At 34.7% G+C, this 24,816-nt stretch overlaps 1 protein-coding gene and 1 long non-coding RNA gene across 5 annotated transcripts in view; one reads left to right on the forward strand and one right to left on the reverse strand.

Annotated features, from left to right (window-relative positions):
• Positions 1 to 23,213, forward strand: part of LOC118192958 (major facilitator superfamily domain-containing protein 6-like) — a 39,155-nt gene extending 15,942 nt beyond the window's left edge. For 3 of the 4 annotated variants that reach the window (XM_035363983.2, XM_035363982.2, XM_035363984.2), the window contains exons 3-6: positions 2,557 to 2,656; positions 17,228 to 18,598; positions 20,831 to 20,998; positions 22,952 to 23,213. In XM_035363983.2, the coding sequence (XP_035219874.1) occupies positions 2,557 to 2,656; positions 17,228 to 18,598; positions 20,831 to 20,998; positions 22,952 to 23,019 (1,707 nt within the window). In that variant the 3' untranslated portion in view covers positions 23,020 to 23,213. The remainder of the gene's footprint in view (positions 1 to 2,556; positions 2,657 to 17,227; positions 18,599 to 20,830; positions 20,999 to 22,951) is intronic. The other variant, XM_035363985.2, reaches the window with a different exon arrangement.
• LOC146998262 (uncharacterized) overlaps positions 5,395 to 24,816 on the reverse strand; it is a 215,735-nt gene continuing 196,313 nt past the window's right edge. The window contains exon 2 of the long non-coding RNA XR_015040403.1: positions 5,395 to 6,497. This is a non-coding gene — a long non-coding RNA (uncharacterized LOC146998262). The remainder of the gene's footprint in view (positions 6,498 to 24,816) is intronic.

A 24,816-nucleotide genomic window follows, 5' to 3' on the forward strand; every position in this document is an offset into this window, starting at 1 on the left:
ACAGCTGCTTACATATTATCTACAAATGTCTTTACCCCAATTCTGCTTGATGACTTGATTTCACTTCAGACACCGAAAAATAAACTCTGCAATTTCGCCGCTTGTTTTCTATCCGAAATGAGCATATGCGTTTTGTCTTTGCATAAAGAGTTCGTTAATGCATGTGACAGGTAAAGTATCTCATCGAGGACTAGTTTCTCCTTAAATTCGACGATTTCCTACTTTTGTCAAACTTAGTCTTTTTAACAACCAAGATGCTTCTTGATGTTCTCCTTTTTTCTTATAATTGTTATTGATTTGCTTATATTAAATTTTTAAGCTTATGAATGTGTTTCTATAGTATACCCCAAATTCTGTTTATCTTTCAATTTTATATAAATTCTAAGACACATTAGATTCCCGTAACTATTTATTATGACGTCAGGTAATAATATATTTCGAATTTACAAGGATGTTCATAAAGGATCACTTTCGCTTCCCTCAGTGAAAAGCCAGTCATGGGGACAGGCAGCTAAAATGTGTTGTGAAATAGACTTGTTACATATATGCGAAATTGTCAGAAAGTAGGTAAATGGATGCGGCGGCTTTGTAAAACGAAAACTTGACTTAAAGCATTGGTATCTTTATTGCTTAAATGTTGCTTGAACTATGATGCAAATGGAAGAGTAGACAAACGTATTGTTATCGTAACAGTCGTTTTCTAGGAGTGTAACATATCTCGGAGAATTTCCCACAGCGAATCGAGAACAGGAAAATGCCCTACTCGTCGTTCTTGGGACGCTGTCCAACTGAGGGGTGATTGCATCTGAAGATGCTGTTTAATTAATAATTAGGTCTGGAGTTATTGGTCAGAAAAAGGGACTTTTTTGTTCTATTTGGATTAATTTTGGACTTACTTTGACTTGGATGAGGAGTTAACGAAAGTGGAGGAGCAAAGAAAAAAAATGAGAATATTTTTAAGGTTATTTAAGGCTATTTATTTCGGTGAGGAGTAATGGTAAGGAGTTGTGTAATGTGAACAAGAAACAGGAAGGACAAATTCCAACAGATATCCTTACAGAGTTTAACAACATGAAGAAGAAAAAGAAAAAGAAAAGAAAAGAACGTTAAATAGTAGAATGGAACTACAGAGAAGATAACTAGTATAAAGTTGTAAGGTTTTTCTTGAGATGTAGAAAGAACATTTCAATTCGCGATAACTAGATAACTAGTAGAATGTGACAATGGAGAATAGAAAGCAATGTAATGCGATGATGACTCTCGAGCGTATATGAGAGAGAAGAAAACTTTCGAAACAAGCCTTGGCCTCGTGGAAGATGATCAGCTGCAACTGAATGATTAAGTGTATGATGTAGGAGAAATGCATAAACGCATAAATCCTCTGATAAGTAAATGTGGTGATCTATGCGATGTTCCCGGCGCGTGTTTCTGTTGCCGAAGTATAAAGAGACTGTTTCGGACTCATAGAACACCGCCTTCTAGTTCCAAATGATGGAGCGAAATTATCTCGGCGTTGTTTACTGTTTTTCAACGGGTTATAAAAAGTCTATTTGCATCATTTGCCCTCTGACTCTCGGAAAGTTAACCTTCAGCACTGTGTAAGTTTGTTTTAGCTTCAAAATTCCCGAAGTCTTCTCAGTGTAAGCACTCTTCATCTCCTCCTTGCATAAAATGATGACTGATAGAAAAAGTGAGTGGTTTTTTTTTGTTTTTTTTTTTTTTGTTTTTTGTTTTGTTTGTTTTGTTTTGTGAATTTAATGTGTAATGTGGTACTTAGAATCTTATATTAAAAATGGGAATATTTATCCGAGAATTTAGTCGAGATCAGGATAAGTTGTATTTTATATTTATTTTCACGTTATATTATTGTGGTACCTAGGAAAATGTATAAAAATATTAATAATATTGTAGCTAAGATTATGAGGTTATTTAGAATTATGGTTTCTACAGTTAAAGAGTTGTAGTAAACTGAAACAGATACAGTTAAAGAGTTGTAAACAGAAATATGTAAATCGAACCATGGATTAATTAACTGCTACTGTATTTGTACTTGATTGTCAAAATGTTCAACATTAATAATTTTCAACATTAATAATTTAATATGCAATTGTATTTTGGAGATACGATTAAATATTGATTTTATCAATTAAGTATTTAATTATTGTGCGTATTTCCTCCTAACATAACATAAGCGTATGAGAACTAAAAGTATTTATAAATTGTGCAAAATTTCAGAGTACTTAGTGGACAAATACGAGTGCTATACATACAGTAAAATTCAGTAATAAAATAAATGTAGTGAAAAAAAGAGAGACCTTGTATTTAAAATGTATTAAAAAGAGAACTCGCCTTCTTAATCTAAAAAATGTTTAAAAATGCAAATATTGAACTCTGAAAAATTGTAATTTCCCATGGAACAGCCATATTGCAAATGTGTACATAACTCCAATTTATTCTAGATTTAAAAATTTACTATTTCTCTGTTAATTTTCACAAGAGGAGTCAATTTTCGTGAAGGATAAATACTAAAGTATATTTTTCTTTCTTTTGTTCCAGAAAAATTTGAATATCACATGGAATATATACAAAAATTTCAAGATATGTATATATAAACCTCTCATACCCTTGAAGCTAGCTTTGTTGCTTTGGTTTGGAGGTAAGAAAAAAAATGTTTTTCACATTAGCTATGAGAACTTTCATTATATCATTGGCAAGAGTTTTTCTTCCGTAATTTTACCTGAATTTCACTTTATTTCAGCAAATTACTGCTTGATAAGATGCAACAGATAAATTTAGTCATCTAAATATAAAATTAGCACGAAAGTTTGTGAAAACAAATTTAACCCTAGAACCTAGTGGGGTGTATGGTACCCCATTACGCATTTCAAGTGAGCTCGCATGCACAGTATTTCAGCTACACTGCTGCCCTCCCCTGAACTTTTCATTGTTCAGCCTGCTCTCAATGTGTGTGGACGTTTTTTTCTCCATCTGTGTTCTGTCACGTGATATCTTAACTGCGGGGTTCGCCGTACACATCTATACGTTCGTGCATGAAAACCTTTGCTTGATTTGCTCATCAGTACTGGATAAAATGGAGTCATAGAAGGAGGTGTTTGGACAAACAAGAAATACTTGACGCACTACAAAGCAGTAGCGATGAAAGTGAAGAAAATATCCGTGGGGAAAGCGATGTTAGTGGCGAAGATTTTGTCTTCCAAGATTCTGAGGAACACAGCGACAATGAGGTTTCAAGCGATGAATCATTTCAACCTTCCTTGTCTTCTGGACCGTCTTCGCCCGCCACCGGTCCTTCGTCATTTGCAAGTCTAAAAGGACGAGATGGACATCGCTGGTCAACGAAAAAAACCTGGAAGAACTGGCAGAGCTCCTGCAAGAAATGTTATTTCGTGTCCCATGCGAAACAAGGGTCCTGCTAGGACCTGCAAATCGGTCATAGAATTCTGGAATCTACTATTAGCAGATGAAATACTGGAAGAAGTGGTTTTGCATACGAATGAAGAAATCGCTATCAAAAAGGAAAATTATGAAGAACGAACTGGATATATTGCCCCTACAAATAAACTGGAATTGAGAGCCTATTTTGGGTTTCTCTATCTGACGGGAACTTCGAAAAACAGTCACCTATACGTTGAAGGGACTTGGTCACAAAATTTTGCAACATAATCGTTGATATCCTGCTTTGCGATCTATTTGCGAAACAGTATTGCCCAGGTTTCAAAACCAATTACTTTAAGTAGGTGCATTAAAAATGTTTCTCCTCTCGGTATTTATTTTTATTTCACTACACACTTAAGAATAAATTTTTCATAAATTTTTGTGCGTTTTTCCAAAGCGATTTAAAATTTTTCGCAGCATGCCTGTTAAACGAGGTAATTCGTTGTTATACACTGCTCGAGGGCGGATGGTGTCCTGAGGGATGGCTCTCCATTCCCTTTCAAACATTTGCCACAGTTCGTCTTCTGAACGAGGCAGGGGCAGAGTCTTCAAAGGGTGTCCACACATGTTCGATTGGTGACAGGTCAGGAGAGTACGGTGGCCAGGGAAGCATCTGTATACCTTGCAGAGCATGTTGGCAGATGCGAGCACTGTGTGATCGGGCGTTATCCTGCTGAAAAATTGCATTAGGCAGCTCCTGAAGGTACTGCCACCGGCCGCAGTACATTATCCAAGTATCGTTGGGCCATCATAGTACCCTGAATACGAAGAGGTGACCTGGAATCATATGCAATAGAGCCCCAAACTATTATGCCACGTTATCGCGCGGTGGGGCGTTCCACAATTGCTGCCGGATTAGATCTGTCTCCACGTCGACGGCACACACGTATGCGGCGACGGTTACTGCATAAACAGAAGCGTGACTCATCTGAGAACACGACGTGTTGCCATTCTGTCATCCACATCGCTCCAGTCCGGCACCATTCTAAACGTTGGCGTCTATGCTGTGGGGTCAATGGCAGTCTTCTTAACGGACGCCGTGAGTGCAGGCCGCGTTCAACCAATCGACGGGAAATGGTTCTGGTCGACACGGGAACATCCAGGGTATCTTGCACATGCTGCAGAATCGCGGTACAAGTGACTTGCGGGACCGCCACAACTTGTCGGCAGATGCGTCGATCCACGCGTGCTGACGTCTTTCTGACTGCATCTGCACCCTTCCTTCTTCAAACATTTCCTTTTTCCAACCATGTTCGCCATAACCGATGCACAGTGCTCGCTTTCATGTGGATATCAGCTGCGATTTGACGTAAAGACCAACCCTCCTTTCTCAGTCCGATCACCATACCCCTCGTAAAATCGTCTATCTGCTGGAAGTGCCTTCGTTGACGGTGGCCTGGCATTCTCTCCGATTACACGTATCCTCCGGGATAAAAACTAACTTTCTTCGATAATTCGTCTGGCAGAAATAACGGCACGAATATTGCCCATTCTGCACGTTCCTTCCCTTATATCTTACTTCACGTGCGTCGGAGAGCTGCGAATTTCACATTATTCGCATAACTCAGTGACGTGCGTCTACTCTAAAATTTGCATAAATTTCTGACCACTCCTTCTTGGTGTTGTATTTTCAATGTCGAGCAGTGTAATGTAGCTTAATTTCAATTCTTCTACAATTTTCGAAGCCATCTGAGCCTAATCGAAGATTTCGAATGGCGCTTACATTACTAATTCACTTTTATTTTCAGTAACTTGTTTTATTCATTTTATTTATTTATTGAAACAAGGTGAGTTGTTTCGTCATTATAATGAAGTTTGAACTTTGTGCTACTTACACAGTTTTCTTCCATTTCACCTATATTACGATTTCTTAAGTATTGGGCAGTTTAATTTTTTTTTCTTTTCCACTTTAAATAAAAAAATTAAGTATTTTATAGATACATGTAATTAATTGTTTTAGTTTATTCCAAATTATTAAGGGTCTCTAAAGTATACTTTAAACAGTTTCTTTACAATAGAACAGCATTTATGTAAACGTTCTTTATAAAAAATCAGTAAAAACATTAAAACTTAAAAAAGAGAAAGAAAGAATGAAAGAAAGAGAAAAAGTGAAAGCTATGCTAAACGGATAAAATATACAAACATTTAATTTAATTTTACCATGACTGTATGAATGAGAGTAGGCGGCTTAAGTGGAAAGAAATGAGACACAGATAAGGAAGAGAAATAATTGTCTGAATGAAGAGCCACATTCCATAAAACATTAAGTAACTATCTTTCTGAATCATCTTTTATCTTTCTTTTATGTCTTAGCGTCACTCGATTCTGCTTCAGGGCTTCTGTTTCACTTAAAATTTTTTGTCCAATATTACTTGCTCTGTTCTTATGCTTTAAAATGCTTCGAAACAGAGACGTGGCAATGCCAATGAAAATGCTTATGCTGTAGCTGCTACTGCTTTATTAGAATGGTATCATTATATTGAAATTTATTTACCCAAATCTGCGCAACTTCTGCGAATCAAAGAACTTGCTTCGCTTCCTAACTCCTGAAGGAATTCGGTCCAGTATCGAAATTTTTTGTTGCTTCTGAAATCGTCCCAATTCTTTCTTGTTAGACTCTAGTATATGGTTTGCTAGTTTTTCCGTATTTTCACTGTTAACTTCCAAGATCATACTTTCGACTAGAGGAAAAATATCTTAGGTAATAAAAATATCCTTAATATCAAAGCCCTCAAAATATCGGCCTGCTATACACTCTAGACATATTTTCCTCCAGGTTGAATTTATAGACATGTATGTCGTTTGCTGCGGGCTGGAAAATCATAGTTAAGCAATAGAAAATATTAACATGGTATTTACAGACATGCGTGGTTGTTAATTCAGTGCTAAAGGCTGCCTCTAAACGAGCACTTGAATTTATTGCCATTTATTGCCATTCTGTGTATTCGTAACTAGAAACACCTTTCGTCATCCGAGACTTTTTTGTTCAGATAATTATTTCATGTTTCCGTGATCCGAGGTTTGTCTCTTCATTTTTCCACCTAAGAATAATAATAAGAAACAAATATAGCATAACACAAGATTGGGAGAATAAATTTTAAATTTAAAATAGTTCTATACAAAATACTAGGACTATCGTGAAAGTAATCAGGAATCCTCTTTTATAAAACGTGTAACAGGAAAAAACTTGCTTTCACTTCTTAAAATTGTTGATAAACAGTGCAGTTCAGTTCATATTAACTTATTTAAATTCATACAGTTTCGATTTTCATTAATTTAGAAAATTTATTCAAATTTCAGAACAAGAAATAAAAGTTTTAAATTTTATGAGCAAGCGATTAGAAGCTAAATCTCAAATCTTTTAATGCTGCTTGAATAAAGTTGTAATTATATTAAGCATCAAACTGTTCACATTGTGCAAAAACAGTACAACTATATGCTAATGAATAAGTGCAAAAGTTTAAAAATGAAGACTAGCTAAATAATGATATGTTGATTTCGTCATTTTCAACATATGATAGAACAATTTTCAGAAATTAAGCACTGATTTCTGTCTTAATAGATGAAAGGCGTAAATTGCTCATAAATTTATAAATTGAATAATTAGACGAAGATAGGCTGAAACTATGCATTAAAATGCTTTGGCATGCATTAAAATGCTTCGGCATATTATCTAATACATAACCATTAGTATACTTATAAAATAATATAATAATTTTAAATTTATCACATAAAGTTGTTTTATTTTTCGAATCAAAGCTTTCACTAAACTTGTTATCAAAATGATAATTTTGAATTTCAGAAAATATTTATTGTAGCAATCTTTTATATAGATGATTAAAAAAGAAATATCTCTTAATATGCTTAGAAAGTGAAAATTTTCCACCAGTTGAGCAGTGATACGCTGTAATGCTCAGATACGGGTATATCATAACTCTGTGAGTATAAATTTCTGTTCTGGATATTGCATAGTTTGTTACTGGAAGAAGATTGTGAATCTGTATGTGTATGAGATATACGCACAGATCGACCAAAGTTTCTCTTTGCCCGGTTGACTTTCTTTCTTTTCACCATCGACGAAACAGCTGGCCCACTGGGTTAGGTGCTTTTCAGTCTCTTGGATCCCGTCGATGGAATTAAAAATAAATACATCAATAAACATTAATAAAGAGCTTAGTACTGTGTCCTCCGGGGATTGGCCATGAAACGAGAAACATGGAAAGAAAGTGCATGGAGGGAACCGCTGAGACTAAGCGGAACACTTTTCACTATTATCATACATGTAGGGCATACAGTTATATTAAGGACGTGCTATAAAATCAGGTACAGATGTAAAGATGACCAAATACATTACAAACTGTGGAATACATTAAATGAGTTCTGGATTAATCATAATATTAAATATAATTAAAAACAGCAAAAAAAAAACACAAGACATTAAGTAAATTAATATATGTAGAGAGCAGGCTGCTGACGGTACAGTGTCCAAGGAAAGTAGTCACTCCAGGTTGTCAGCAATGGTTTTAGCAATGGTAGTGCAGTCTCTAATGCAGCTGAGCGCATATTTATTCTTAATTGTGTTCTTGAACCATGCTGGCATACTGATTGCAGTCGGTCTTTTTAAATGCGAATTCCCTGTGTGCGAGCAGTCAAACAATGCCCGGTTGACTATTATTTTTCTTGTCATTGTACGTGATATACTAGTTTTCAGCCAGAGAGGAGTTATTTTTTCTTAGTTTGCTATTAGCACCAAAAGCTTGTATCCCAGCTACCAGAAAAATATATCACTAATTAACTTACATAGAATATTCAACATAAGCTAACAGAAACTTCAAGTTACCTAACAATATAATAATAATATACTAAGATAGTTAATTGTATCTAACTTCCAGACAACACAAGAGAAATATAGCAAGAAATTTTGCTTACTTTCGCTTTATTGGTATTTAGTTACAACTATGGACTTTTCAGTAGGCAACTTAGAGCTGTTTTCCTAGTTCATTTTTAACATGTAAATTATACATAAATACGTGAAAATAATGCCTCCTTTTCTTTCGCTGCTTAGACCAAATAAAATTTAATTCAGCTTGAAGATTATTCTGCAGACATAATACACATTCTGAAATATTTCTCCTCGAGCGAGTTTGCTGACTCGCCAGTATTTCAGGATGGGATTCGTTTGGTGGTGACCGTATCTCTGTATGGAGCTGATTCACGCGGATTCCATCCATGTGACTGTGAAACTTCTAACAGTCCAAGTATTTTACTATATTTTAAGAGTTAAAAAGTTCTCAAGTTCTGCTTGAGAATGACAAGACGTGCCAGCTTTGAATTTCTGAAAACAGAGTATATCAGTCCTCTTTTGTGGTCAGCTTTCTCTTGGAAATGCGTGAGAAGCAATTCTAAACTCAAAATGTTAGAAAATATAAACCATATTCTAGAACTCTGCAAGAGCTCGGGATATCGTTTAAGTTATTAAATCATCCCATGCAACGACTCATCAGAGAATCTACAACAAACTCAAGGATTTATCAGGTTCAATGTTCCGTCTTACTTTCTTTGGGAACATACAAAGACCTGACTCGGAACAGGGAGCTTACTAAAGCTATGTTCAACAAATGTGGGAAGTAGACAGGATACACAGGAAGGGTATACAAAACCCTTTGTTTTTTCACTCTTTACAATAATTTCCGTATTTCGGAATACAAAGACCAACTACTTGTGGTCTGAACGTAAGAATATAAAAATATTTAAATAAACTCTAACTTAACTTTGGAATAATAAACAAGGAAGATTGGCCTTATATTAACAGGAAGCCGTATGTAGTACAGAGAACTGTTAACACTACAATACGTTTAAAATTATCACGAGGATTAAACCTCTGGCCTGGAAGGCAACCAGCAACTGAGTAAAACTTCTAAGGTAAGCGGCCTGCTTCGACTAACTCCTTCCTCTCTCTCGCTTGGCAAAAAGCCACAACTTAAGTACTTGGCGTTCGCCAGACAAATTTTGCATAAATAAGTTAACGCTTTTAATTCTGGCCGGAAGTAGAAAATAAGAAGTGATAGTAAAGATTTAAAATAAAATAAACGTTAGTAAAACTTAAGATCCTTACATACTTCCCGCCAGAGTTAATTAGTTTGAAACTGAGGTCTAAAACGACCTTGTTGAAAACTTTTAGCTCTAGAATCTAACGCGAGGCCAATCTTTTACAAACATTTCTCACTAGAAACTAGAAATTTTAAAAAAAAAATTGTTTTTACAATAGCAGCTCCATGGACACCCAATTTTTTCATCTGTACTGCATCTAAACAGGAGCTTTTATTCAAATCTGGTTCCTTCCAGAGATCTGGAAGGAAAACTAGTTTAATGAAATGTTACACAACGAAATGGCAAGTAACATGCATATTTATATTTCTCTTAACATTCTTATTTCATTCATGACTATTTTAATTATCTCTCCCTGTGCTCTCTGACATGTGTTGTAAAAGAACACCAAACACGAATGTGTTTATGTATACGTGTTCAACACTGCCTCCTACAATCAAAACACTAACGTGTTAAAATTCAACATAACCAGACCTCGTAACACACCCTATCTTCAACTCTAAACCCTGAGGTACTATTCTGAAAGTGGTTAACTCTGAAGTGTAGCGTCAGAGAGCCTAACTACATTCATTCAACTTTTAACACATATTCACCATAATTTGGTCTTTTTACAGTCACACGAATAAGTTTAAAATTTTTGGCATTACTTTCACTTTTACCATATCACAGTATTTCTTAACATTTAAAATAACAGTTCACATTGTATATAAGAACATATTAACATGCCGTTAATTTTACGCGTTTTAACATATACATTAGTAGTACATTGTTAACTTCTATTCTTTTCAAAGCAAGTGCCAATTCTTCTACATTGAAATACTACATTTCAAAAAGTCTTTCAGACTAAAACTTCTTTCTTGCCAGAATGTTTTAAATAAAATTTATACAATAACTTTTACAATATTTAAGTATTTACACCTTCCTATTATATATCAACTTTAGTTTTACGCGCGAGTAATTGAAAAACATAATAACAAAATCGGTAACAACTCATTTCTCGCCATTTTGGCGATAAAGGTAGACCTCACATGACGTAAAACTTCTTGAAATCTGCCACTTGCAGTAAGAATGAAAGATTAACTTAAGTTTGCAAAGTAACATAAAATTTTACTTATCTTTGTGATAATCGGACATTCTTTTCTGAGCCCAGTCCTGGAAGGTAGCGCAGATTCTGGTTTGATTTATCCTCCTTCTTGTGCGGGCTCGCCCCTCAGTTTCTTCCTCTAGAAGCTTTCTTTTTCCTCCAGTTCGGTCACCCTTGAATACCTTCTTTTTCGCCTCAGCCTGTGGTCTTGGCCGTTTGATGGCAGCTGGTCTTGGCGGAACCGGGACACTTTCGCGTTCCTGCTTGGACCTCGTTGCTGGCCGTTCAAATTTTCCTTGTATCTTTTCCTCCGCCGCTGGTGGCCGTTCCGCAGTTCGGCGACATCTGCTGCGGAGAGTCCTGTCCGATGAGTTGATCTTCCGTTTGGGAGCCGGGTTATAGCTGCCGTTATTTCTCCTGGCTTTCTTTGGATTCGTCGTACTTCTCCCTTCTTCATTCTGGGGGTGTTCGTGAGCTCTCTTTTCTGGACGGTGGAACGGCTTCTTTTTCTTGTTACCTTCAATTTTCCAGCGGGGAAACTTTCTTTTCAATTGCTCCTGCCTCTTAATGGCTTGTCCTTGTGCTTGACGTTGTTCCACCTCTGGAGCTTGTGCCTGCCGTGTCTGCCGTGCCGGATCCTGCAAAAGATCTTTGCAAATTTCCATTTTATTACGATCATAGTAGGATTTTATTTGATCAATGTTTGCGGAGCACGTTTCACCATTTCTGGCTTTTAACACCACTACAGCGTGAGTTATTTCTTCTATGACATGTGGTCCTTCAAATCGTGGAAAAAATTTGGCAGTTTTATCTTCTGGTGCTGAAGAAAGTGAATGCTTAATTTTTAACACTTCATCCCCTACTTTATAAGTTACTCCCCGTCGTTTCATATCATAATACAGCTTCTGTTTTCTCTGTGCTACTTCAGTATTCTTTTTTGCTTCTTTAATTAATTTTTCTATATCAACCATTTTAAATTCTGGGGCTCTTTGTTGCACATAAAATAATTTATCTAACGGCGTTATAATCTTTCTGCCTAAAAATAACTCAGCAGGAGTTTTGCCCGTTGTATCATGTTTTGCGGTCCTAAGGGCGAAAGCAAATTAATTGACATAGTTATCCCAGCTTTTATGAAAATTTTTAACATAACTACGAATAATTTTGACTATATTTCTATTGACCCGTTCCGCTATATTTGATTGCGGCCGATACGGGACCATTTTTAAATGACGTATGCCCAGTTTTTGGCACATGTCTTCAAATACATTACTTATAAATTGAGGACCCTTATCCGATATAACTTTTAGAGGCGCCCCGTATTTTAAAATATATTTATTTAAAATAGAATCAGTAACTAATTTCGCGGAGGCTCGTTTTAAGGGAACAATTTCGGTCCACTTACTAAAATGATCAACCATAACAAGGAGATAGCGACTTTTATTTAACTGACTTTTTGGGAAAAGGCCCAATAAATCGATGCCAATTATTTCATTTTAAAATTCGGATTTAATGCTATTTAGAAACCCTGCCAGGCGGAAATTAATATAATTAACGGCTTGACATGTTGGGCAGGACTGGACATACGCCCTTGTTAACTTTTGCAGTTCAGGAAAGTAGACTGCCTCGCGTACGCGTTGAGTAGTTTTTCGAATACCAGCATGAGAAGCTAAAGGGCTGTCATGGAGCTCTTGCAGGATATTTAATCTAAGACTAGCTGGGATAACAGGTCGAAATTCGTTGTTTGAATTCGTAGTTTTTGTCTAAAATAATAGACCATCTATTAGTTCGTAATGGGCCGCCCTATTTTTTATCCCCACAATATCTTGGTGGCTAAAATTTTCAGAATCCTTTAAATACTCATAAATGCTTCCAAACTCAGGATCCTTACCCAGTTCGGTTATTACAGTTTCTCGGGAATTTATTGTACATGCTGTGAGCATTGCCACCTTTACAGTATTACCTTCTTCTTCTATTTTAATTCTGGATAGGGCATCCGCTACGATATTTTCCTTTCCGGGGGTATGCTTGATTACCAGATTATATTCTTGTAGCTTGAGTGCCCATCTTATTAACCTTGGGGATAAGTTTTTCCCTGAGTACAATCTAGTTACCGCCGCATGATTAGAATACACTGTTATTGGCGCCTTTCCAAAATAGACTCGGAACTTTTGCATTGCTAACAGAACTGCAAGTGCCTCTCTCTCGGTCGCGGAATAGTTTCTTTGTGTTTGATTTAAAGTTCGGCTAAAAAATGCCACGGGCTGCTGATTTTGTGAAAGTACCGCTCCTACCGCATAATCCGAAGCATCCATTGAAATTTCTAAATTCTCATCCTTTTCAGGAAATTTCAACACAGGGGCTTGCGTTAATGCTTGCTTTAATTTTTTGAATGTACTATTGGCTTCGGCCGTCCACGAGAATCTTGCCTTTTTTCGTTTTAATTTTAACAATGGTTCAGCAATAGCTGCAAAATCCTTATAAAGGACCTATAATATGAACAAAGTCCTAGAAAAGAAGAGAGCTTCTTCGCGGTGTTTGGAGTCGGATACTTTTGTACAGCGATTATTTTTGATTCGTCTGTCTCGATTCCTTTCTGAGATATTTTGTAACCTAAATATTTTAATTCAGGGGCTGCAAATTTGCACTTTTTGACATTAACTTTTAGACCGGCCTCATTTAATAAAGAAAACACATGTCTTAAATCCTGTACATGTTGGTCGAGATTATCACTAGTAATAATGATATCGTCTAAATAGATAAATGTGGACTTTCCAAGAACAGGCCTTAACACAATGTCCATACATCGCTGAAATGTTGCCGGTGCCCCCGAAAGGACAAACGGCATACGCAGGAATGCATAAGTGCCAGACTTGGTTATAAAAGCAGTCTTAGGCACGTCCTCAGGCCTAACCCCTATTTGAAAATAACCAGTCGTTAAGTCTAAAGTCGTCATATATTTGGTCTATGTTATGTTCCTTAGAATTTCTTCAATAATAGGTAACGGATATACCGGATATTTAGTTATGGAGTTTAATTTACAGTAGTCAATAGCGAATCTCCACCTTTTTGGATGTGTCAATGGATAGACATTATTTTTCTTACATAAAACCACCGGGCTAGCATAACTACTTGAGATGGGCGTTATGATCTTTTTACGTAGCATATCGGTGATATGCCATTCTATAATTTTTTCCTTATTCTTATCATACCGGTATGCTTTGTGGCGAACTGGCATTGAATCTCCGGTGTCAATACTATGGTTAGTAACCTCAGTAAATCCTGGAATATCACTAAATAACGAAGCAAATTCACTTACCACTTGTCGGATTCTTCGTTGCTCTTCATTAGGCAGGTGGTCAAGGTTTAACATCGGCGGTTCAGCCTTTTCTTCTCGAACTGGTTTCATCTTCAGCTTAAGGGACGCTTCATTAAAATCCAGCGTTGCTTGTGCCTCTGAAAGAAAATCTATTCCTAAAATTAAATGTGCTTGCAGATTCTTTACTATAAAAAACATCACCTTTATTTGTTCGTCCTTGATACGGATATACAAAGGTACTTTACCTACGCACTTACATTTTTCTCCTTGCGCCGCTAACACTGTCGTATTATCTGCATTATATATGCGGTATTTGCGAAAATACTTCCTAAAAAACTCTTCTGCCACACAGGAACACTGCGCGCCGGTATCCAGGAGTGCGGTGGCTGGGATATTATTCACCAAGACTTCAATCTTCGGAAGAGTCAAATTTTTCACCATTACTGTATTTAACTTGTAGGAAGAGGGGTTTTCGTGGCCTTCGGATTTCCGCACCCTCCCGTTAGCAGAAATCCGTTTTAGTTTAAATCCTTTTTTGTTTCCATGCTTTCCTTCTTTTTCCACTGGCGTTGAGACTTTTTTCCTGGGTTGCTATTGAACTGTCGACGTGCGCCGGCTGTTTTTGAATGCTCGGGTTTCCTTGCCCACTGATTTTCTTTGCTTCCGTAGCCGTGTGCTTGACTTTGCTGTGGTCTTGGCGAACCAAACTGGTTTCGTTGTTGATATTGGCGTCTTCTTTCAATGCCCGCCGTTCTTCTACTTTCAAACTGGATTGCTAGCTCAAATAACTTTTCCAGTGTAGTCGGATTTCTTAATTCAATAAAGTCTTGCACTTGGGGAAGTAACCTCGGCAAAATCACTTGAATTATCTCAGGATCCGGACGGTTTCCATACAAGAGTTTGAAGACGTGAATTTTTCTTAAAATAAAGCTTGAGAGATTTTCGATTCTTTGCTGATATATGCTGAAAAGTTCCGTTTCTAATTTCGCACGATCCCTTACGACAGGGAAGGCTTTTACTAGGGCAGTCTTGAAATTTTCGTAAGTATAGGTGGGTCTTCCTGCTTGACCCAAGAGACTTCTGCCTATACATTTGAACCAGTTAAGCGCTTGGCCCCTCAAAGGGCTGGTAGCTAAGGTAACTTTTTGAAACTCGTGCACGGGGTATAGCATGAAGTGGTCATCCAATTTTCCCAAAAAACTGGTTACCGGTGAGTTTCCATTAAATGTTGCTTCTGGTTTCATCGAAGCGCGCATGGTCTGGACGATGTAACCAAATCCTTCCAGGGCGGCAGCTGGCATTTCTGGATCCTGAGCCGCTTCTGCAGGCAGCACGGGTTCTTCTTGAAACTCGGCCATGGTTATTCTTCTTCGTTGGGCGCCACTATCAGGTTCAATGTTCCGCCTTACTTTCTTTGGGAACATACACAGACCTGACTCGGAACAGGGAGCTTACTAAAGCTATGTTCAACAAATGTGGGAAGTAGACTGGATACACAGGAAGGGTATACAAAACCCTTTATTTTTTCACTCTTTACAATAATTTCCGTACTTCGGAATACAAAGACCAACTACTTGTGGTCTGAACGTAAGAATATAAAAATATTTAAATAAACTCTAACTTAACTTTGGAATAATAAACAAGGAAGATTGGCCTTATATTAACAGGAAGCCGTATGTAGTACAGAGAACTGTTAACACTACAATACGTTTAAAATTATCACGAGGATTAAACCTCTGGCCTGGAAGGCAACCAGCAACTGAGTAAAACTTCTAAGGTAAGCGGCCTGCTTCGACTAACTCCTTCCTCTCTCTCGCTTGGCAAAAAGCCACAACTTAAGTACTTGGCGTTCGCCAGACAAATTTTGCATAAATAAGTTAACGCTTTTAATTCTGGCCGGAAGTAGAAAATAAGAAGTGATAGTAAAGATTTAAAATAAAATAAACTTAGTAAAACTTAAGATCCTTACAGATTAATTGGCAATATAAATGATAAGAAATCAAAACGCGAGCTTAATTGACTGTAAAGAAATTATATATTACATTGGTTTTTTGTTGAGAAATAGCGCTGAAAATCAACATAATTTCATAATTTTAATGGAAATAAAACTCGGTTAATAAATAAGTGCCGCTGTTTATTCTTATGATGGATTATAAGCTTCTGTAGGTATTTCTTAGACGTGCCCTTAATTGCATACTTTTTAATCTGTTAAGATTCATTATATAAAAATTAATGTTCTCTGTGAAAAGGTTCAGATATATATTTCTATTTTGCCTCTCTTGGTGTCCATTAAGCAGCTGTTTTAAAAAGAACAATATGCAGAGGTTCCAGCTTTTGTAATAAAAAATAACTCTTTATTAACTTAGAGAAACAATGTCTTATATTTCGTTCTTGAAAAATCTCGTAACTTCTGAGTCGTTTTTCGTTATAAGAAAATACTTTTCTCCTTCGCACCTATATCTATTCGTACCTACAGACAGATTAGAAAAATTTAACTCCAAATGAAAACGATCTAAAAGGATTTTTGAAGTAATCTGTCGTGGAAATGCGTTGACTTATCCAAGAAAAAAAAAAAAAAAGAAAGAAAACATGTGCGTTAAAACAACAGTTGCATTCAATAAAGCTCGTCTTTCTAATTCAAACTAAATAATAAAATAAAAACAATGCTTTCGTGTTGGTTCTTTACATTTCTGTCATCCCGTGGTCGTAATCCAATAATGGAACTTCTTTCACACAATATTTATTTATATATAAGATCCAATTAATTAGGTTACAAGTTATTTACATATGATTAACCTTAATTAAACTGGAGAAGTACACGCCTGCATACTATCTTGTAGTTCTATCAAAACTTACGGTGAGTGCACGCCTGCGATAATCGTGCAGCCACCCTCGGCCTTGTCCAAGCCCTAACTGACCCTTCTCCTGCGGCAATCAATCGCCAGAGCGAGTTGTACAAGCTTTTTCCCTCGAATTCAAGAGGCAGGAAGGTATCAAACATTAAAAATAATAATTGCACGAAATTTAACATTATAATGGTATTTTAGGGGCAATAACAAAACGGAATAACAAGATATATAACTACTTAAAAGTAAAACAGAAAAAATTAAATTTAATTTAATATTTATTTTACAGGACATTGTGCAAACGAATGTAAATTGCTAATAATATACAATATTTTATATATATGTCATAATAATAATACACACACACACACACATATATATACATTATATTATATCAGCAATTTTTCTTATTTACAGCTGGAGCAGTTCCTGCACCATTCCTTGCTGTATACTTTAAGCAGCGTGGACTTGCTCTATCGGAATTATCAACAATGTACATGATAGCTCCTATAGTTCAGTTTATAGGAACAACTTTATCTGGAGTAATAGCGGATAAAATAGGCAAATCTAAACCAGTTCTTATAGGCAACATTATTTTGGCAATACTCTCTTCCGCTAGTATAATTTTGGTACCAAGAATGAGCACTGAGAGTTGTGAACCATATTCACTGGACTGCGATCAACTAACGCTTCGAAGACTAATTGCAGGAACTCAGTCTGAAATTAGAGAGGATGTTATCGAAGTAAATTCTTGTAAGATTATATGCCTCGAAAATGGTACACAATTGCACAGTGGAGATTTGACTATATGTAAGAACATAGAAGAAGAACAAAAATTTGTGAACTTGTCTGTATCATTTAATTTTAATAGCACTTCTAAAATAAAAAATGAAACTTTTTACCATATCCTTCCTCTAATGCATAGAAATACAACTTATTCTTGGTGCCATGAATCACAAAAAGACCACTATACTATAGTTTGCACATTTTTATCCGATGAAATGTGTGAATGGGAAAAAGGATACAGATGGAAGCTTTTGGTTACGAATGTCATGCTGTTTGTTGTTTATCTAACCGCCTACACCAACTGCTACCGTATTCTAGATGTTGCTGCAATGTCTTTAGTAAAGGAACATAACTCTGATTTCGGCCGAGAACGTTTCTTTTCTCTCCTAGGTATCTTAATATTTTCTTCCATTGCCGGTTACCTAGTTGACGCATGTACAGCCCCAGGAAAAGAAAAAAATTACGCGTCTGCTCTGTACTTTCACATAGGATTGCTGCTGGTATCTTTAATCATTATCTGTACACTAAAAGTCAAAATTGAACCTCCGTCAAAAAATATGTGGAGAAAGTCGTTTTATCTGATTCAAAATGCTGATGTTATTTCTTTCATTTTAGTTCTTTTTGTTCTTGGTGCCACATGGAATTTTACAAAGAACTTTACGAATTGGTTTCTCATAGAACTAAACGCACCTGGGTCTTTGCTAGGATTAATACCAGCTGCAAGTAGTTTGTATGGATTGCCATTTTTATTGACTAGCAAATGGTGGGTAAAGAAAATAGGGTCTTCTAATCTGTTTATATCAGCTCTTTTAGCATATGCTGTAAGTGCAGTTGGATATTCATTACTATACAACCCATGGCTTGCCCTTCTCTTAGAAATTACTACAGTATTAAGTTACCATTTGTTATGGGTAGCTGTAGTCATTCACAGCCATGATATTGCACCTGAAGGTCTTACAGCAACTGTTATTTCTACAGCAGGAGCTATTCATTACAGCATAGGTAAGCAACTTAATATAATTGCTACAAATAAGTAATTATTTGTTTTATTTTGCAGTTGTCTAAAAACCTAGATATCTGAATTTTAGCAGATTTATATACTAAAAAGAAATTTTTATGTTTATATCATAACCCTTTTTTAGAAGTTAATTTTAATTATTTCAAATTGATTTTTGTTTATTTCAAAGAAGTCAAGTCTTCTTGAACTAAGATTGAGAAGTATCCAGTTATGCCTTATGATATTAGTCACTATGATATTTCTCATGTTATCGCCATCATAACTTTTAATGAATTTCTATGACGAATAAATAGAAATGAGGGCAGCACGAGTTGTATCAGTAGTGTCCAGTTGTTCCATTTATATTAATGTTATAAACGTTTGCACACTACTAATGCTTATCAAATGAAATTAAAAAACAAAATGTTGTAAGAGCTATCCTACATCGATCTGATAAACTGAGAATACAAAAACCCAAAAACATATAACGCTTCTTAAACGACATAATTTTTAGTTGTTGACCTATTACATGATTAAATCTTTGTCTTCATTAATGCATTCTTCTGTTAATTACCTTCTATGATTAAGTTCATTTAAGATGAACAGTATGGTTTAAATAATCAACAAAAATGGAATACAAAATCTCAAAAAGAAAATAATTTAAACAATGAAAAGAAAGAATAAGGCCGAGTCAAACAAATTATTACAGTTTGACTAAAACTGTAAGTGTTAAATTTATTTTAAATAATTCACTTTTTAAATAATAAATAATCCTAACGCATGTTTCCATTTTTAACAGTAATTCTTACAATAATATAAAATGCATATAACTACTAAATCTATCCTACATGAAAGTTCTAGCAAGGTGTCTGTCATCGTGCGGTCAAGAAACCATATTTCTAAACATTTATTTACTATTCCTTCTCTTTTATTGAAGCTTTGCGTAAAATTTAGGACATTTCTTTCTCTGAAAGTATTAAGGGAGGGCAAAATTACGCGAATATTTTTTTTAATTTCAGAAATTAGCGCTCAAATCTAGGGCAAAATATTCGCAAACAAATATGTTAATGCAATTTTTCTGATGTTGTATCAAGTGAAAAGATGTAATTATTTCCTTACTTTTTCATCAGCGAGTAAGCAGGACAATGACTACTAAATAGTTTGCTATTTGGCTATTGATAATGCAGCCCATTTTACAAATGACTACCCAATTAAAACTTCTGTCAAACAAATGTTGAGTAAATGCCCAATTTTGAAATACTTTCTACCATCAACGTGTTCAAATAGACCAGACAGAATGCTAAGAGCTTAATTGTTTTCTATACTTTCTGATTTTTTTCATCGCCAGCGCGTAAATTAGGTTGAGTTTAAATGGCGAGTGAATTTTTAGCGGAATGAGAGAATTGTGGCAACCTGCCAAAAATTTATTAAGCATTGATATCTCTAGATTTCCATTTTGGCGAGTAATTTTATAGTTTTTAAAACGCAGCGCTAGAAGCTGCGGTAATTGAAACCAAGGTCAGAAGACAAGCAAGGTTAGGCTCTTAGCAACGCTAACGTCGCTTACCTAAGTGGGAGAAACGAAGATACAATGGGAGTAATTGTTTTTTGAGTAGACTAGGAGTCAGTGACGTCAGACAAGAGCACTCCAAGTAGTATGGTAATCGTCGCTTTGAACCGTGTTAGTGAGGGTTGAAAATTATTTTCTGATTTGTAGGTATTTAAATACTTGAACTTAAACAATTCACAAATATCCGTGGCTTGTTTGCTCAACTTTAATATTATCTGACGTAATTTTTAATAAACGCTTCAGTTAAGTTTTATTTCTTGTCGGTGTTCCTGGATTTATAATTACAGACAGTGCAAAAAAAATTATCTAAGCACAAAACTGTTAAACAGGTATAATTGTGATAGCTAACAAGCTTCTCAGTTTCTGCCTTTGTTCTCGAACTCCAATAAAGGCAACTATTTCAACTGGGTTATATTAATAACAATGCATTTAGTGCAATGACTGAGTATCCTGCTTTCTTATTGAAGATGAAATTGTTTTGATTTCTCCTGATTAGAAAATAAAATATGATCATACGTATTATATGAGAGTATAATGTTATCATATTACCTATACCACAGTGATAGTTTATTGGTCTGAGAAACTTCCATTCTATATATTTGTATATATAATTTTATTATATGCAAATGTTGTTGTACAGCACTAATGAGTCAAAATTTTTCTTCAGGAAAATTTACAGGCAGTCTGATTGGTGGACTGATAATGGATGCTTATGGAGGAAGAACAGCATTTAGAGTTATCGCTATTATTTGCCTGGTTGCTGCAGTTATGTATGGACTTTATGTGTACATAAGCCGCTCTTGTTTCACAACGAAACAGGATTTTAACAGCAAAGGTGTGCTTATCAGTTATGAAATATAAAATGTAGTGCATGGATCCAAGAAATTACTAATATTGAATTTTTATGGCAATCTGAAACATTATCAGCTTTACGTTTCTAATTGGAGAGAATAATTAATAATAATTATTTACCGTAAGGAAGTGAATTTCCTAAACATTAGATGAAGCTTTCATCTAATGTTAATATGATTTATGATTTTATGATTTTTCTAGAAGATATACTACGTGGCATGGAATTTGAAAGTTCGATTAGAAGGACTCAGCAAATGAGTTAAGAAACATAATTTTCTATACGCAGGAATGAATTTCGTTTTCCAAAATCATATATATTCCAAATATTTCAGCAAAATTGTAATACTTAAGATGCAGATTAGTTTATATTTATTTATTAAGTCACACATATAAATTGAAAACAGTGATTTTTCCTAAGGAACACATTTATATTCTAATGTTTCACGTTAATAAAATATTTTTCTTTTAAAATATGTTTCGTGACATAATTTTTTGTGATAGTTAAAAAACAGCTAAGGGAACTAACAAGGTATCAAACCACTAATGATAACACATCTAACATTTAACTAGGTTTATTAACTTAAATTTTTTAATATTTAATGACATTTATGTGCTAAGTAATTCGATGATTTTTTAGAAAAGGAAATCTTAGTTTATTATGCATTACAAATATAAACAGACTTAGATATAAATTATCAAGATGTATATTTTTCGATTCTGTTTTATATTCGTTTACTAGACGGAGCATAGGCAAACTATAGCTCTCGACCCAGACTAGGCAGATGGAGGGATATTCATTGCCATTTCTGAGTGAACTGAAATACGATGATTATATTTTCGTCTCATAAAAAGCGAACTTTTAATTAAATAGTGGCGTACAATTTTCTTAAGATATTCCAAATTTTATATCTGTTTCAATCTGTTAATCTTTAGAATAAAATCTCAAAACATGACAAAATTTAATTGTTTAAAGCATATCGAAAGATGGTTGAAGGAAAAATGTGCAAAGTTTCGAGAAGAAAATAATATGTTCCCGTCTAAGAAGATTTAATTAAGTTCATTAAGAAGATTTACTTAAGTTCTACTATTATTTAAAGAACTACAATACTAAATAAGATTATTTACACATATTTATTAAAAATTTATGAACTACTACTACAATTTTTAAGTAATAGTTCATAAAATTTTGATAAAGTGAAAAGTGCCGAAAAGTTTGTAGAATCTACTAACTTAAGTGAAGGGGAAGAATGATTCTCAGGAAATAAAGATCTAAAGAAAACGAGGCTTATTTAATGCATATATAACTCTGGAAGAAAGCGAGACAAAAATAACGTAATGTGATTAAATCAATGTTGCTCTTTTCTGTACTATAATATTTTTGCATCTGCCCAAAAAAAACTTTAAAAACTTATTTGGAAATAAACGATTTCTAATTTATATTCGTGGAAAATATACGAGCTAGACTTCAGACAGTAATTAACTGAAACCAGCGTATTTAAACTAAAAATTAATTGTTAGGTATAATTTAAACGTTGTACCAAATATTTATTTATGTAATGTTATTATGTAACATAAATTTCATTTTACATTCAGTGATAAATACGCTACTAAATTTAAGGATTTTGAAAACGAAAGAAGAAAAGAGATAAATGACATTATAAAATTTGTGTGTAAATTTACATTGAATATTTGGTTTCTATCTATCCAACTAAATACTTAAAGCATTTTGAAATCTCAAAACAAAATATCTCAGTCACTTATATTGAAAGACAATAGATTTTTAGAGAAAATTTCTTCCTCATATTTAGTTCTGAAGATAACCCTTCTTCCATGTAATAATTCTTGAATGTAATATAAATTATTTCATTTGAATGTCTTTATGAATTGTATTATTAATTGTTACACTTGAATGTCTTACATAAAACCACTTTTACAGATGCAGCTGGAAGTACTGGATGCAAAGATGTATCGAAAGAGATATATACACCAAGGAACAGAAGCTAGAGCAAAAAGAAATTCAGGCTTTCAGAACTAATGAAGTACAAAATTATTTAGCGGTTTTGATTGCTTATGCTTCCTGCTTATTGCTATTATTATTTTGTTTTAAAAAGAAAGTCTTTAAAAATGTCGCATGCTATGCATAATATATTCTATTATCTTTCTTTTGGAAGAAATAAAAAATCAATATATTCATCATATTTCAATCTTCTCAGTTTCTTGAATGAAATTTTGAGTTCCAAGAAATACAGAATTGCTGTCGGTTCTCTAGTACATTTTATTAGATATAAATTATCAAGATGTATATTCTTCGATTCTGTTTTATATTCGTTTACTAGACGGAGCATAGGCAAACTATAGCTCTCGACCCAGACTAGGCAGATGGAGGGATATTCATTGCCATTTCTGCGTGAACTGAAATACGATGATTATATTTTCGTCTCATAAAAAGCGAACTTTTAATTAAATAGTGGCGTACAATTTTCTTAAGATATTCCAAATTTTATATCTGTTTCAATCTGTTAATCTTTAGAATAAAATCTCAAAACATGACAAAATTTAATTGTTTAAAGCATATCGAAAGATGGTTGAAGGAAAAATGTGCAAAGTTTCGAGAAGAAAATAATATGTTCCCGTCCAAGAAGATTTACTTAAGTTCTACTATTATTTAAAGAACTACAATACTTAATAAGATTATTCACACATATTTATTAAAATTTTATGAACTATTACTACAATTTATGTATTTATTCAGTCTTTAACTACATCATTAAGTATAATTTCCAACTACATACAGCTTCACTGCATACAGCTTTACTATAAAGAGCTATGAGACATGATTTGACGTGTATTTTTTGTTGCAGTGGTCACATTGTAACTCATGTATAAGCAGTGTATTGTACCTTTCATTTCGTACGGCTGTCGTGCTTGGGGACATGTTCTTGCCAAGAAGGTTAACAAAAGAAATTTAAGAAAGATTCAACGGAGAATTCTTCGTATTATTAGTGGTTATAAAACCTTAAGCTATGAGGCTACTTTTGTTCTTGCAGGAGTTCCGCCTATTGATTTTGAAATTGCATATAAGAATAATATTTTCGAGTCATTGGCAACTGATGCTTTGGAAGATGGTATTAATGGAATTGTCCCCTTCACTGATCTTCCTCATCCCGCTTCTTTAGAACCCATAAATTTCTACGATTATAAAGAGACTGCTGAAATAAGTTTTCATATGGTTTTCTTTACAGATGGCAGCAAGATGAACAACAAGGTTGGCCTTGCATTTGTTCTTTTTGAAGGCCATTCAGAAGTTTCTTTTTTTAGACACCGTATACGGAATGAATGCACAGTTTTTCAGGAAGAACTTCTGTGCATTTATCTTGCCGTCAAATGGATCCAGAATAATGGGACAACATCCTCGAAGTACCTTATTTGTTCTGATTCTCTTTCTTCTCTTCAACTTTTGAACAGTATTACCAGCTGCGATAAATTAGTTATCGAAACCCCAGTAACTGTTAGTTCACTTAGAATTAGAGGTATTGATATCTGCTTTGCTTATGTGCGTGCTCATCATGGTTTCTACGGAAATGAAAGAGCTGATTTCTTAGCTAAAGATGCCTTAAATTTACCCATTGATATCAACATTAGCATTCCAAAGAGTTATTGGAAGTCCTTTCATTATTAAAAACTTTTAGCTATGTGGAATGAGGAATACATTTCATCTTGTAATGCTGAAGTCACCAAAAAGTTCTTTCCTTCTATTTACCATAGACTGAATTCCGAGTCTTTCCTCTCGTTAAATTTTAA

Source organism: Stegodyphus dumicola, chromosome 3 (genome assembly GCF_044657685.1).
Source record: "Stegodyphus dumicola isolate Sdum_Otavi_A_Nest chromosome 3, ASM4465768v1".
NCBI lineage: Eukaryota > Metazoa > Arthropoda > Arachnida > Araneae > Eresidae > Stegodyphus > Stegodyphus dumicola.